This window comes from Neoarius graeffei, chromosome 6 (genome assembly GCF_027579695.1).
Source record: "Neoarius graeffei isolate fNeoGra1 chromosome 6, fNeoGra1.pri, whole genome shotgun sequence".
Classification (NCBI taxonomy): Eukaryota; Metazoa; Chordata; class Actinopteri; order Siluriformes; family Ariidae; genus Neoarius; species Neoarius graeffei.
In genome coordinates this window covers 90,695,465-90,711,417 of record NC_083574.1, presented here as the reverse complement: position 1 = coordinate 90,711,417, position 15,953 = coordinate 90,695,465, and the positions used below count along the sequence as shown (strand labels likewise).

General features: G+C 38.0%; 1 protein-coding gene across 1 annotated transcript; it reads right to left on the bottom strand.

Moving 5' to 3' along the window:
• Positions 1-2,967: 2,967 nt before the first annotated feature.
• On the bottom strand, positions 2,968-6,766 carry LOC132887552 (extracellular calcium-sensing receptor-like). The gene is made up of 6 exons (XM_060923019.1): positions 6,552-6,766; positions 6,126-6,417; positions 5,164-5,955; positions 4,746-4,973; positions 4,520-4,643; positions 2,968-3,872 (listed from the first exon to the last, which is right to left on the bottom strand). Exons 1-6 carry the CDS (start codon positions 6,764-6,766, stop codon positions 2,968-2,970), a joined length of 2,556 nt encoding a protein of 851 aa, XP_060779002.1.
• Between the last annotated feature and the right edge of the window lie 9,187 nt (positions 6,767-15,953).

The window sequence follows — 15,953 nt, the reverse complement described above, 5'->3', positions numbered from 1 at the left end:
AAGAAGATTGCTGTTTCTTACCAGATAATTTAGGTAAGCAATACCAGAGTGGCTAATCGGGAGAACCATGAAAATTCCTGGTGGACCATGGGTTGGTGATGCAATAAATGTAATGCTAGAGTAATAACTTAGAACTACTTGCTACAGGCTGCAAGCAGCTGGGGTCTGACCCACATATTCACATCCACAAACATGTGTGTTTATCCCCATACAAGAGACAATTAGAGCAGCCCTCTGAGATTCCTAACTGGTCGACTGATTCCAGACTAGTCATATGAAAATGTACAGGTTTACAGTTAGTCAAGAAAGCTGCCTTAGGCTTTAATCAATATGCACAGCCAAAAAAAAAGAAAAGGGGAGAGAAAAGGCCAGATTAAAGAAGAGAACAGTATTAGAGAAAGACACAAGTAAATGTGTCAAACTTACAGATGTATTTGTGACAGCAGCAAGCCCAGATGATAGCAGTGCAGGTACTGATACAGGTATCTATAGAATAATCACTACTCTAGCAGTAACTGCTGTGCCATTATCTCAATGCAAATAATATAAAAATTACCTACACTTTCTATTTCACCTATCTTTCCTTCATCTTCAAGCTACATTCAATTTCATGATTTTATATCAAGGAATTTTCAAAGCAGGAATATTTGTGAATGATTTATTTCCAAGTGTGAAAGATATTAGATGTGATCTAAGTGTGAAAAATATTTGCTATTTTTGGAGTCTCTGAGAGGCTCTATTCATATATCATATGGGAAGCCATGGCCTAAAGGTTAGAGAAGCAGCTTTGGTATCAAAAGGTTTGATTCCCTAGATCAGTAGGAATGGCTGAAGTGCCCTTGAGCAAGGCACCAACCCCCAATCTGCATAAGTAATATTTGCATTACTAGTGGCCTACTGTGTTAGTTTAGCAGAGTAATAAAAATCAAAATAGTTCAGTTGAAAGGAAATAAGGTGGAAGTAAAGTAAGTGTGCTTATATATGCATAAGTATTAAAGTCAGAATGGTCTTGGTCAAAATATAATTTTGATAGTGTCTTCATTTGAAATTAGCTATAGCCATTTATATTTATTTTAGGTCTATTAATTATTTTGCATCTATTTATTTAATCTGTGTTGTAGTTGGTGCCTTCTGTGCAATATCTTTAAAAAATAATCAAAATAGTTTAAATTGTAGATTTATCATTGTGGACATCCCAAGTGAGTGTGTGGGCTGCACAGATGACATTCCCTGGGCGATAATCAGTCCCACTCCTGCCCCGCCTGTATGTCAAGATTATTCCTTGTGATGTGTCTAATATATATTTGTTTTAGATACAGGTCTACTTTTACTTTTTGTCAATTGATCAATCAGGTGATCAGTTATTGATTGATTTTCACTTGACTTAGTGAAATTACTCGTATGTGCAAACTGCCACAGGGAATCACGGCCTGGTGGGTAAGTGGGCGTAGGGGGCATCACTGTCACGCTGTGTTCTGTGCTTTGTATATTTTCCTGCTTTTTTGTCTTTTGCAAAACCTAAATTAGCATGCCTGAATTATGCTCTGTGGGGGCAGAGGGGGGATTGAGTGCTAGGCTATGAATGGAGAGCAAAGCTGCTAAAGGTAAGTGACTAAAGAGTTATACCTGCAACAGATTAATACTAATGAGTGTGTTCTGTGTTGCAGTGAAATCATGAAGGCATAAAGGAGAAAGAGCTGAGAGCCACAAAGAGAGAGAGAAGCCAATAATCAGCACAGAGGTGTGTGTGTGTGTGTGTGTGTGTGTGTGTGTGTGTGTGTGTGTGTGTGTGTCAGAGACCTGCAAATAAAAAGCAAAGCCAAGCTGAAAAGCAAAACAAAAATAAAACTCCAGTTGCATTAACCAGCCTGTTTACACCTCTTCAGTTTCCTGAGCCTCAGAAATGTTATATAACCATTTCAGCACAGCATCCTTTATGGGTTCATATGTAGAGGTCTTAAAGCACTGAATGGAATCCAGTACTACTCTGGGGAATAGTTGGGATTATGTGCCTTGCTCAAGGGCACTTCAGCCATTCCTGGAGGTCCAGGGAATGGAACCAGCAACCTTTTGGTCCCAAAGCTGCTTCTCTAACCATTGGGTCATGGCTTCCAACTGTCTTGTGGGATCATGTTATCTGCCACACGCACAAAGGCATGTTAAGAAAAAGGGAAATAAGTGATATGACATGAAGTTATCTATAGAAATTGTCACCGTCACTTTGTGGCTTTGTTGAAGGTCCCTGCATGTATCTGCATGGACATAAGAGGATTTCAAAATGTTTAGAAGATTAGAAGAGGTGAAACAGAATAGAAAACATCCAAATTCTCATAAAGGCTGTTGAATGTCAACAAATATTAAGCAAGAGAAAAAGTGCAACCCTGGTATTTATAATTACATTTAGCTTAATGTATAATGTATTCTGGAAACTAAAATAATCTCGAGTTGGGTAACTTATTTTTTTCTTTCTTGCTCTCTTATATGGTACTATCCATGTCTCTCTCTATGGTCACTGATTTCCTAAGCAAATCAGCTTGAGGTAGTAGCCATTGATTTTACAATTGACCATAATTCAGTGCTGATACTGGAGTTGTAGGTTTTTATATGTAATTGTTTTGAACACTGGAGTTTGACAAACATTGACTAATTCAGAAGTTTAAATGTATTAAAAATTAATTAATTCAATCAATCTTTTTTTCTGTTAATGATGTTTGTCCTACAAACTACACCCCATATTATGGGAAATTCTTGAAAAAAAAACACAAAATAAACATTATAAAATAGGAATTTTATCATTATTATTGCTGATTCTTAAGTGTAGGAGAAAATAAAATACAAAATGCATTATTAAGTCAGTGAAAGTACAGAACAGTTCTTCATGCTGTCATTTCCAGTGAGTTTTGTTATGGTTATCTAGTCATATAATTTATATAGGGCCATATTAATTAATAATATTTGGACTGGTACTTAATTGGCATTTTTCCACATAATTTGCTTTTTGGTGTTCTTCTCTGGCTTCAGTATAATAATATAGCATTTTGGAAGAAAAATACAGAACAACAAACTAAAGCTTGATGCCAAAATGGCAAATATTTCAACAGCTACAGTAAATTTCCCAGGTGAACTGACATAAGCTGGAATAAAAGTGATCCAAACAGCGCAGAATATGAGCATGCTGAATGTGATGAATTTAGCTTCATTAAAATTATCAGGCAACTTCCGGGCCAGAAATGCCAAAACAAAACATAAAAGAGCCAAAAGTCCTATATAACCCAGCACAGCCCAGAATCCTAAGGTTGAGCCCAAATGACATTCCAGAATTATCTTTTCTTTGTAGTGATTTAGGTTTTTGAAGGGGAAAGGAGGAGATATTGTTAACCAAAGGACACAAATTAGAACCTGTATGAGCGTGAAAGCAAATACACTAAGTCTCTGTTGTGGAGGTCCAAACCATTTCATGATATTACTTCCTGGAAGTGTAGCTCTGAAGGCCATTAACACCACAATTGTTTTCCCCAGTACACAAGAGATGCAGAGGACAAAGGTGATCCCAAATGCTGTGTGGCGCAGCATACAGGACCACTCAGAGGGCTGTCCAATGAAGGTAAGTGAACAAAGAAAACAGAGAGCCAGTGCAAAGAGTAACAGGAAGCTCAGTTCAGAGTTGTTGGCTTTGACGATTGGAGTGTTTTTATATTTAAGAAATATGACTGCTATTACCATTGTCATAAATGTGCCAACAACAGAAATAACTGTGAGCAATATTCCCATAGTTTCCTCATATGAGAGATATTCTATTGCTTTCTTTACACATTCATCCTTTTTTGGATTTGACCAGTAATCTTGTTCACATTGTTTACATTCAATCGAATCTGTAATAGAGAAATAAAACAAGAGTAATGCAAAGAAAAGTTAGATATTCTTGGGAAATAATAAGTAGAATACAATGTATGTGATACATTAATGAAGCTGATTTGCTGCCTTAAGATGAATCTCGAGTTAACACTCACCATCTCTTGAAACCCACTGACATTAAATAGTGTAGGCTTACTGTAGGATAACCACTGTACACTGCCATTCAAATCATTGTTTCACTCACCTGTAATTATTTATTTAACACTATTTATTTTCAGCAAAAAATACTCTGTTCATTTAAATAATTTCAATTTCAAATGTAAAAACTTCGGTCTGCATTTTTAGTGTTTTGGAAAGAACAATACATTTAGAAGTATATGTATAAATTGTATATATACAAATTAGCAATTTGACAACAGCTTATCAAATACATGACATACTAAATATTAGTTGTATCATATATCTCAAGGATCTGAAATGGATAAAGTTGCATAGCTCAAGCATCCTACTAAAATTATTTTTTGTAGGTATGCACAAAAAATATTTATTAATTTTGTATTACAACCTTAATTGCAGACTATTAGGTGACCACTGCAAACTCATAAATAGTAATTGTCTGTAAATTGAACTGTAATTGTCACAACATCTACATGTTTTTTTGTACCTGTCATATTAGTAATTTCTCCTGCAGCACATGGTATGCAGTCAAAGCAGCAGATAGGCTTTCCTTTTTGCACAGCTTTCCTGGTTCCTGGTGGGCAGCTCTCACTGCATACCGATTTTGGTACCTAGGACAAAGGTAAATATTTATTTATTCATCTTTTTAAAAATTAATGTAGTATATCTTTTTAAATAATGATAAAGATTTTCACAGTTTCCCTTATACTCACTTGATCCGTATTTTTTGCCCAAACAATAGAGGTCATGTTTACAGATAAACGACTTTGACCAGGAAAAGAAGAGTCATAAAATCCAACAGTAACAAATTTATGTAGGTGTTCTTTATTTGTTTGCCAGTTTATTATTTCATATTTTCCTGCAGGGTCACCATTTTTATCAAAATAAACATTTTCACCATCTTTAGTTTTGAAATGTACCTTTTTGATGTGTTCCAGAAACTAAAAATAACAAGAATTAAAAAAAGTTAATGCGTTAATACAAAAATTATATGTTAAAAATTCTCGATAGTAAAGAGTATAACACTCTCTTTAAAGTGCATTATGACTTGTTCTTTCAATACAGCATGTGTGTGTGTGCCAAAGTTAGCCTAAGTGCAAAAACAGTGCCACAGCACCACTTTTAACTCACAGTCAGAGGATCAGCTTGCTTCTTTGTAGGACAAGTTTGTTTGCAACCAAGAAGGTCATGTAAGGTATGGCCAATGGCATAAACTCCTTTATACACATTACTGATAATAGGTATCATGGACATATCAGTGAAGGTGTTTTCAAGTTCAGACAGATTTTCTTCTCCTGTGCACACTGGTAACCCCCCTGAATCATTATGCACTGTGTATTTACAATTAAACAGAGCTTCCCAAAATTTAGCAAAAATGGCACTGCCTACAGATTTCAGTGGTTTTATATCTAGAATGAAGTCCTCTAGACCTGTTACTGTTGTTTTGGAAATAGCAAGTCCTAGGGCTCCTTGCAGTATATTTTGCTTATCCAGTGTGGCCACTACTGGATCAGCAATCCAACCCTCAGTTCCCACCCATTGGTATCCAGTGACGTTGTGTTCAGTAAATACATGCACCAAAATCTCCCAATCCCAGTGAGCAAGAAATCCCACTATTACTCGAGAAGTGGAGCTTTTGATTTGCTCTACAATTCTCAGCACCCTTTCTTGTGAGTAGGTTCTAAAAAATGGAAGAGAATATTCTAAGCATATGCCCAGTTGCTCTGCAACTTTAGTAAATGTAGCCATCCCAGTGTTACCATAATCATCATCTCTTCTTATTGCTCCCACCCAGGTCCAGCCAAAGTGCTTGACCATCTCTGCCAGGGCCCTGGATTGGTGGTAATCACTGGGAACTGTGCGCAGAAATGAGGGATATTTCTTTTTGTCACTGAGACACTCACAGGTGGAATAGTGACTGATCTAAAATTACATGAAAACAAGCCACTCAGACATTAGATTCATTAATTTTGCACCAAATCATACAATGCACCAAAAGTGAGCTATAATAATGCCTTATCAGCTGTAACATTTCTCTAACTTTTAAAGTTATGTAATATTCATATTATTGATAAAATGGCATAAATTCTTACTATGGGCATGTTGAAAGGTCCAATACTCTTCGCTATAGCTGTGGACACTGATGAGTATGTCTCACCTATTATGGCTTGCACCTGGGCTGGCTTTGTGCAGACCTGATGTGCAACTGCGTTCTCATTTCCATTAATAAGTGTCATTGCCATTTTAACTCCCATTGCTGAAGAACTACAAGTGTCAAAGATCTTGTAGCCTAGTGAGACTCCAGGAAGTAAAGAGGAACTGTTGTTAATCTCTTCTATTGCAAAGATCAAGGACTGTGTGTATTGAAAGGCTCTAAAATCCAAGCTGATGAAAGAAAAGGGAAAAAAAGGCAGAGGCAAATCCATCATTTTAGAGTAAAATAACAACAGTTTAATCATACTTTATCATAGTAAATATTGACTAAATGTAATGAATTATCCTTTATCAAGAATGCTTACCTTGTACATTTTATTGGAGGTGGCATGACTGAATAGGATAAGTCTGTGAACTCCCAACTACTATAGAATGGAAAAATTCCTCCAACTATTATATCGCCATTCTTCCAAAATTGTGGGTATGCAAGCTCTCCTCGCAGGCTACAAGTTGTCTCATTAGCTCTGGAAAAATTGATGATGGCTATTACCATATGTAAGACAGTAAATACTGACTCCATGTAGATATACTGTGCAAGAGTACAGAAGATGAAGAAGAGCATATGTGTGTGGTCTAATCTGTTAGTTGTACAGGAAGGATTTAATGGTATTTATGCAAATGGAAATTCAAATCCTCTATGGTACAGTTACACACATGAGCCACAATCAAATGAGGTGTGATGTTTTCTGAAAAACATTCCCCCTGCACAACTTACATACTTATGATGGATATTGTGTTTTGCCATTTTCATATTATGATGCAGTTCAAAGAAAACAAAAACACTGTCATTGTGTTCGCAGTGATTTTCAGTCATTCCATGAGCTTTACAAATTTTGCAGTCTAAGCACATGCATTTGTTTTTGGAAATTGGGATTCTACATTCAGTGGTTAATTCAGAAGTTGACTTTAACATACATTGGCTCATATAGAGCATTTTAAAAATTAATTAATCCATCCATTCAATCCATTTTTTTTATGTTAATGGTGCTTGTGCTATACACTCCACTCCACATTATGAGCATTTGTTGGAAAAAGACAATCTCATCTCATCTCATTATCTCGAGCTGCTTTATCCCGTTCTACAGGGTCGCAGGCAAGCTGGAGCCTATCCCAGCTGACTATGGGCGAAAGGCTGGATACACCCTGGACAAGTCGCCAGGTCATCACAGGGCTGACACATAGACACAGACAACCATTCACACCTACGGTCAATTTAGAGTCACCAGTTAACCTAACATGCATGTCTTTGGACTGTGGGGGAAACTGGAGCACCTGAAGGAAACCCACGCGGACTTGAGGAGAACATGCAAACTCCACACAGAAAGGCCCTCGCAGGCCATGGGGCTCGAACCCGGACCCTCTTGCTGTGAGGTGACAGCGCTAACCACTACACCACTGTGCCGCCCGGAAAAAGATAATTAAAAAAAAAAAATCAGGTAAATGCCCTATTTCAAAGAGTCACAGGGCTACTTAAAGGAACAGTCCACCGTACTTCCATAATGAAATATGTTCTTCTCTGAATTGAGACGAGCTGATCCGTACCTCTCCGAGCTTTGCGCGACCTCCCAGTCAGTCAGACGCGCTGTCACTCCTGTTAGCAATGTAGCTAGGCTCAGCATGGCCAATGGTATTTTTTGGGGCTGTAGTTAGATGCGACCAAACTCTTCTGCGTTTTTCCTGTTTACATAGGTTTATATGACCAGTGACATGAAACAAAGTTCAGTTACACAAATTGAAATGTGGCGATTTTCTATGCTATGGAAAGTCCGCACTATAATGACAGGCGTACTAACACCTTCTGCGTGCTTTGACAGTGCATTGATACCTGCACTCAGGAGTGATGGTATCAATGCGCTGTTGAAGCGCGCAGAAGGTGTTAGTATGCCTGTCATTATAGTGTGGACTTTCCATAGCACAGAAAATCACCACGTTTCAATTTGTGTAACTGAACTTTGTTTCATGTCACTGGTCATATAAACCTATGTAAACAGGAAAAATGCGGAAGAGTTTGGTCGCATCTAACTACAGCCCCAAAAAATACCATTGGCCATGCTGAGCCTAGCTACATTGCTAACAGGAGTGACAGCGCGTCTGACTGACTGGGAGGTCGCGCAAAGCTCGGAGAGGTATGGATCAGCTCGTCTCAATTCAGAGAAGAACATATTTCATTATGGAAGTACGGTGGACTGTTCCTTTAAGTAGAGGAGAAAACAAAATACAAAATCCATTATTAGATGTCAGACAGAGATTGTGACAGTTATAGGAAATTATTCTTTATAAAAACTGAAAGAGAGCACATAGATTCAAAACTGCTCGGTTTAAACATAATCAAGGTCAGGCAGTAGTTCAGGAGATACAGAAACACAACGTCATGATGTCTGAGGCAAAAATCCCAAAATAAAATAAATAATTAAATAAATAAATAAACAGAAAGGGATGTGACCACCAAATTAAGTTTAAACTAATATATATATATATATATATATACACACACACACACACAACATATAGACATTATATATATATATAATGTCACTATATATATATATATATATATATATATATATATATATATATATAGAGAGAGAGAGAGAGAGAGAGAGAGAGAGACATTATATATATACACACAACCCCGATTCCAAAAAAGTTGGGACAAAGTACAAATTGTAAATAAAAACGGAATGCAATAATTTACAAATCTCAAAACTGATATTGTATTCACAATACAACATAGACAACATATCAAATGTCGAAAGTGAGCCATTTTGAAATTTCATGCCAAATATTGGCTCATTTGAAATTTCATGACAGCAACACATCTCAAAAAAGTTGGGACAGGGGCAATAAGAGGCTGGAAAAGTTAAAGGTACAGTACAAAAAAGGAACAGCTGGAGGACCAAATTGCAACTCATTAGGTCAATTGGCAATAGGTCATTAACATGACTGCGTATAAAAAGAGCATCTTGGAGTGGCAGCAGCTCTCAGAAGTAAAGATGGGAAGAGGATCACCAATCCCCCTAATTCTGCGCCGACAAATAGTAGAGCAATATCAGAAAGGACTTCGGCAGTGTAAAATTGCAAAGAGTTTGAACATATCATCATCTACAGTGCATAATATCATCAAAAGTTTCAGAGAATCTGGAAGAATCTCTGCGTGTAAGGGTCAAGGCTGGAAAACCATACTGGGTGCCCGTGATCTTTGGGCCCTTAGACGGCATTGCATCACATACAGGCATGCTTCTGTACCGGAAATCACAAAATGGGCTCAGGAATATTTCCCAGGATCATTTAAAACGGACTCTGGCAAAGTGGAAAACTGTTCTGTGGTCAGACGAATCAAAATTTGAAGTTCTTTAGGAAATCAGGGACGCCGTGTCATTCGGACTAAGGAGGAGAAGGACGACCCAAGTTGTTATCAGCGCTCAGTTCAGAAGCCTGCATCTCTGATAGTATGGGGTTGCATTAGTGCGTGTGGCAAGGGCAGCTTACACATCTGGAAAAACACCATCAATGCTGAAAGGTATATCCAGGTTCTAGAGCAACATATGCTCCCATCCAGATGACGTCTCTTTCAGGGAAGACCTTGCATTTTCCAACATGACAGTGCCAAATCACATACTGCATCAATTACAGCATCATGGCTGCATAGAAGAAGGGTCCAGGTACTGAACTGGCCAGCCTGCAGTCCAGATCTTTCACCCATAGAAAACATTTGGCGTATCATAAAACAGAAGATTAGATAAAAAAGACCTAAGACAGTTGAGCAACTAGAAGCCTACATTAGACAAGAATGGGTTAACATTCCTATCCCTTAACTTGAGCAACTTGTCTCCTCAGTCCCCAGATGTTTACAGACTGTTGTAAAGAGAAAAGGGGATGTCTCACAGTGGTAAACATGGCCTTGTCCCAACTTTTTTGAGATGTGTTATGAAATTTAAAATCACCTAATTTTTTCTCTTTAAATGATACATTTTCTCAGTTTAAACATTTGATATGTCATCTATGTTCTATTCTGAATAATATATGGAATTTTGAAACTTCCACATCATTGCATTCTGTTTTTATTTACAATTTGTACTTTGTCCCAAGTTTTTTGGAATCAGGGTTATTTATATATATATATATATATATATATATATATATATATATATATATATACACACACACACACACACACACACACACACACACACACACACACACAATGGTGCTTGAAAGTTTGTGAACCCTTTAGAATTTTCTATTTTTCTATGTAAATATGACCTTAAACATCATCAGATTTTCACATAAGTCCTAAAAGTAGATAAAGATAACCCAGTTAAACAAATGAGACAAAAATATTATACTTGGTCATTTACTTATTGAGGAAAATGATCCAATATTACATTTCTGTGAGTGGCAAAAGTACATGAACCTCGAGGATTAGCAGTTAATTTGAAGGTGAAATTAGAGTCAGGTGTTTTCAGTCAATGGGATGACAATCAGGTGTGAGTGGGCACCCTGTTTTATTTAAAGAACAGGGATCTATCAAAGTCTGATCTTCACAACACATGTTTGTGGAAGTGTATCATGGCACGAACAAAGGAGATTTCTGAGGACCTCAGAAAAAGCGTTGTTGATGCTCACAGGCTGGAAAAGGTTATAAAACCATCTCTAAAGAGTTTGAACTCCACCAATCCACAGTCAGACAGATTGTGTACAAATGAAGGGAATTCAAGACCATTGTTATCCTCCCCAGGAGTGGTTGACCAACAAAGATCACTCCAAGAGCAAGGCGTGTAATATTCAGTGAGGTCACAAAGGACCCCAGGGTAACTTCTAAGCAACTGAAGGCCTCTCTCACATTGGCTAACATTAATGTTCATGAGTCCACCATCAGGAGAACACTGAACAACAATGGTGTGCATGGCAGAGTTGCAAGGAGAAAACCACTGCTCTCCAAAAAGAACATTGCTTCTCATCTGCAGTTTGCTAAAGATCATGTGGACAAGCCAGAAGGCTATTGGAAAAATGTTTTGTGGACGGATGAGACCAAAATAGAACTTTTTGGTTTAAATGAGAAGCGTTATGTTTGGAGAAAGGAAAACACTGCATTCCAGCATAGGAGCTTTATCCCATCTGTGAAACATGGTGGTGATAGTATCATGGTTTGGGCCTGTTTTGCTGCATCTGGGCCAGGACAGCTTGCCATCATTGATGGAACATTGAATTCTGAATTATACCAGCAATTTGTAAAGGAAAACTTCAGGACATCTGTCCATGAACTGAATCTCAAGAGAAGGTGGGTCATGCAGCAAGACAGTAACCCTAAGCACACAAGTTGTTCTACCAAAGAATGGTTAAAGAAGAGTAAAGATAATGTTTTGGAATGGCCAAGTCAAAGTCCTGACCTTAATCCAGTCAAAATGTTGTGGAAGGACCTGAAGCGAGCAGTTCATGTGAGGAAACCCACCAATATCCCAGAGTTGAAGCTGTTCTGTATGGAGGAATGGGCTAAAATTCCTCCAAGCTGCTGTGCAGGACTGATCAACAGTTACCGGAAATGTTTAATTGCAATTATTGCTGCACAAGGGGGTCACACCAAATATTGAAAGCAAAGGTTCATATACTTTTGCCACTCACAGATATGTAATATCTCAATAAATAAATGACCAGTGATAATATTTATATCTCATTTGTTTAACTGGGTTCTCTTTATGTACTTTTAGGACTTGTATGAAAATATGATGATATTTTAGGTCACATTTATGCAGAAATATGGAAAATTCTAATGGGTTCAAAAACTTTCAATCACCTTATATTATATTATATATATATATATATATATATATATATATATATATATATATATATATAAAATACTCATACTTCAGAGAACATATGCATTTCAAGGGGATTACGGGGATTGGTTGTGCATTCATAGGTAGATAAATGCCAGCAATGTCAGAGTGGGGTTGAAGTATAGATGAAAAAAAAAACTTCAACCCCACTCTGTCATTGCTGGCATTTATCTACCTATGAATCCACAACCAATCCCCATAATCCCTGCAATGACCTGGCAACTTGTCCAGGGTGTACCTCGCCTCTTGCCCATAGTCAGCTGGGATAGGCTCCAGCTTGCCTGTGACCCTGTACAGGATAAGTGGCTAAAGATAATGGATGTATGCATATATATATATATATATATATATATATATATATATATATTATAATATATTATATAATATATAATTATATAATTTTATAATATATTTAATTTATAATATATATAATTATATAATTATATAATATATTTAATATATTATATATATATATATATATATATATATATATATATATATATATATATATATATATATATTTTGTGTGTGTGTGTGTGTGTGTGTGTGAGAGAGAATGTATACAGGGTGGATGAGTGAGTGTCAGTATCTCCCCTAAGGGCTAAAATTCTCAGTCAATGGGATGACTATGATGGCAAAATTTTGAGAAAACCCTCAATAATACCCAGGTATCCTCAAGAAGTGACAACTCCTTGTTGTTGGTAGGCAAAATAAAGTTACAAATAGCCTCAATCTTTGCCTTATTTGGACAAACATGCCAATGCTTCACCACCTTGCCCAAGTGCATAACAGTTGCCTTACCAAACTATCATTTAGTGAAATTGATGGTGAGGCTTGCTTCAAAGAGTTGCTTGTTAAGTTCCTTTATCTGATGAAGGTCTTCTGACCTGAAAACAACATCATCTAGATCAGCCTCACACCCAGATATATCAGGCAATACCTGATTGACAAGTCGAGGCAAGGTGCTTGGGACATTTCTAAAACCAAATGGCATTACTCTGTATTGCACAAAGGTGTCAGGTGTAACAAACACAGACAGCTCTATAGCACACTCTATCAGGGGCATCAGCCAATATTCCTTCAAGAGGTCAAAATTACTCATGAACTGTGCTGCCCCAACATGAGCCACACAGTCATCAATTCTAGGTATGGGAAAGCAGTCAGGATTAATGACTCACTTTGATTTTCAGTAATCAGGACAGAACTGGCACGTCATATTTGCTTACTCGCTAACAAACAGGGATAATGCCATGCACAAAAACTTGGTTCAGCCAAGCCATGTGCCAACAGATGTCCTTCCTCCTTTTTTTTCAACAAAGCCCTTTATTGAGGGCTTTACACAATATGCATGCCATTTAATGGGGGTCACTGAGCCCACATAAATATGGACAGAATTTCGACTAGGTCTATCAGGGAACAGATTTGGAAAAGTTTCCACCAACTGAATAATGTCCCTCTTCTGCTGATCAAACAAGTAGAAAAGATGTTTACCTAATCTCAAATTAGGTAGCCTGCATCACAGAGTTCTGTAACCTTCCCCCACTGACACCCTGAGAGGGTATATTGAGATCTGACACCACAACTGACCCCACAATAGAACATTGTACAAATGAAGAGGGCATAGCATACACAGGTAGTACAGAAGGAAGATAACACTTTAAAGGGTTGATATGGCAAACCTTCACCTCGTTTTTAATGTCTATTATTTACCAAATATTTATTATCAGACAGACAATTGGCAATAGTGTATGGGACAGCACACCTTGCCTGAAATGGGCTGGTAGCAATGGGCAACAATGCTAACACCTGGTCACCCACCCCAAAGCCCCAAACTCAGATTTCCAGTTGAACAAGTGCTGCATCTTACACTTTAGCATTTTTCTGGCAGCTGTACAAGCTTGATAGAGGCAGTACTTAAAGTCACCATCATAATCAAGCACATTTTCAGGAGGTTGCTGGCAACTCCACTCATCATCCAAAATTTTTTTTTGTAATTTACCAAAAGTAATTCATCATCAGGGGAAAAGAGAAATTTCTAAATGTAGAAGGGTAAAATGGGAAAAACACATCCAGAGGGACTTGGTGTCAAATGGAGAGGTCAAAAACCCTATGGTGTGTGCACTTCATTTCCACTAATGTAAGAATTAAAAAGAATGGCCCAAGAACTGTGTGGCTAAAGATCAACTCATTTGGGCTCAAGTCAAAACTTTATTGGATGATTTCATGGATAGCTAGCAACATCCCAGTATAGAGGCTTTGCACAATCATGTGACTCCATAGCAATGGTAACTCTGCTGCCATGACAGGGGGCATGCTTGTAGTGCTTCATTCAGCTGAGTAAGTTGCTATTGATCAGTATGGGAAGGTTTCGCTGCATTTTTGGCTATACAAATAGTTTTGAATGAAACAAAGACATCAGATTTTTTTTGTAATTTACCAAAAGTAATTCATCATCAGGGGGAAAAGAGAAATTTCTAAATGTAGAAGGGTAAAATGGGGAAAACAGATCCAGCGGGACTCTGTGTCAAAAAGAGAGGTCAAAAACCCTATGGTGTGTGCACTTCATTTCCACTAATGTAAGAATTAAAAAGAATTTCATTTCAGAAATGCAACAAGGTGATCATTCTTATACAGTGAAGTGAACATGAACACAGCAGCTCTGCAGAGCCTAACCTTCACTGAGACTTAAAGTGCCTTTACATTCAGGGATTCTTTGGAGTGCGTTGAGTGCATGCTTGGGACCCAGTCATTATGGGAAACACCTGATGCTGATTTGAGTGCAATCATCATGCACAAATAAGGACACAAAGGCTTTGGGAAGTATCATCATCATCACTCTCATATTTGTTTCTACTCATGTTTATGACTGTTTTCGGTTTTGTTTGTGTTTTGTCTTTGTAAATATCACACCTGTTAATAAACACTCTTCCTGCACTTAGACCTGTCTACTGCCACATACCTGACAGGATACTTCACAAAGTCTCTGTGAAACAAACTTGCAGATTATGCTCAAATCAGCATCAGGTGATTCCCAAAATTACTGTATCCCAAGTGCATGCACAACATGCTCCGAAGGATCCCCAAATGTAAATGCACTTTTTAAGTCTCAGTGAAACTTATGGTCTGCAGAACCGCTGTGTTGCTCATTTTCACTTAATTGTATAAGAATGATCACCTTGGTGCAGTTGTGCATTTTTTTATTAACTTTGTGGAAATGAAATGAGCATACCATAGGGTTTTTGATTTCTCTGTTTGTAGCCCTTTCCCTGATGTGGGTGGAGTACAGAAGCACGGCAGGGCAGAGATAATGTTTATTTAAGACAAGTTTATTTAAGCTTTTCAGCTTCACTTGCAGGAGTGGCATGGTGGTGTAGTGGTTAGTGCTGTCGCCTCACAGCAAGAAGGTCCGGGTTCAAGCCCTCTGGCTGGCGAGGGCCTTTCTGTGCGGAGTTTGCATGTTCTCCCCGTGTCCGTGTGGGTTTTCTCCGGGTGCTCCGGTTTCCCCCACAGTCTAAAGACATGCAGGTTAGGTTAATTGGTGACTCTAAATTGACCGTAGGTGTGAATGTGAGTGTGAATGGTTGTCTGTCTCTATGTGTCAGCCCTGTGATGACCTGGCGACTTGTCCAGGGTGTACCCTGCCTTTTGCCCGTAGTCAGCTGGGATAGGCTCCAGCTTGCCTCCGACCCTGTAGAACAGGATAAAGTGGCTAGAGATAATGAGATGAGCTTCACTTTCTCACTCTAGGACACATGCACGTATATATGTACACACACACACAGTCATGTTCTGTTCCCGGGTGCTCTCTTTTCTGTTCTCCCCATCCTTTTATGTTCCATCATCACTGCAACAAACACACACACACAC

What these genes read in the sequence shown, in the direction of transcription:
- LOC132887552 (XM_060923019.1), bottom strand. Translation starts at nt 6,766, where the DNA reads ATGGAGTCAGTATTTACTGTCTTACATATGGTAATAGCCATCATCAAT. An exon ending in AGCAAGCTGATCCTCTGACT is followed by an intron (nt 4,974 to 5,163) that starts GTGAGTTAAAAG and finishes TGTTATTTTTAG; the next exon opens with TTTCTGGAACACATCAAAAA. An exon ending in AGAAATTACTAATATGACAG is followed by an intron (nt 3,873 to 4,519) that starts GTACAAAAAAAC and finishes TCTCTATTACAG; the next exon opens with ATTCGATTGAATGTAAACAA.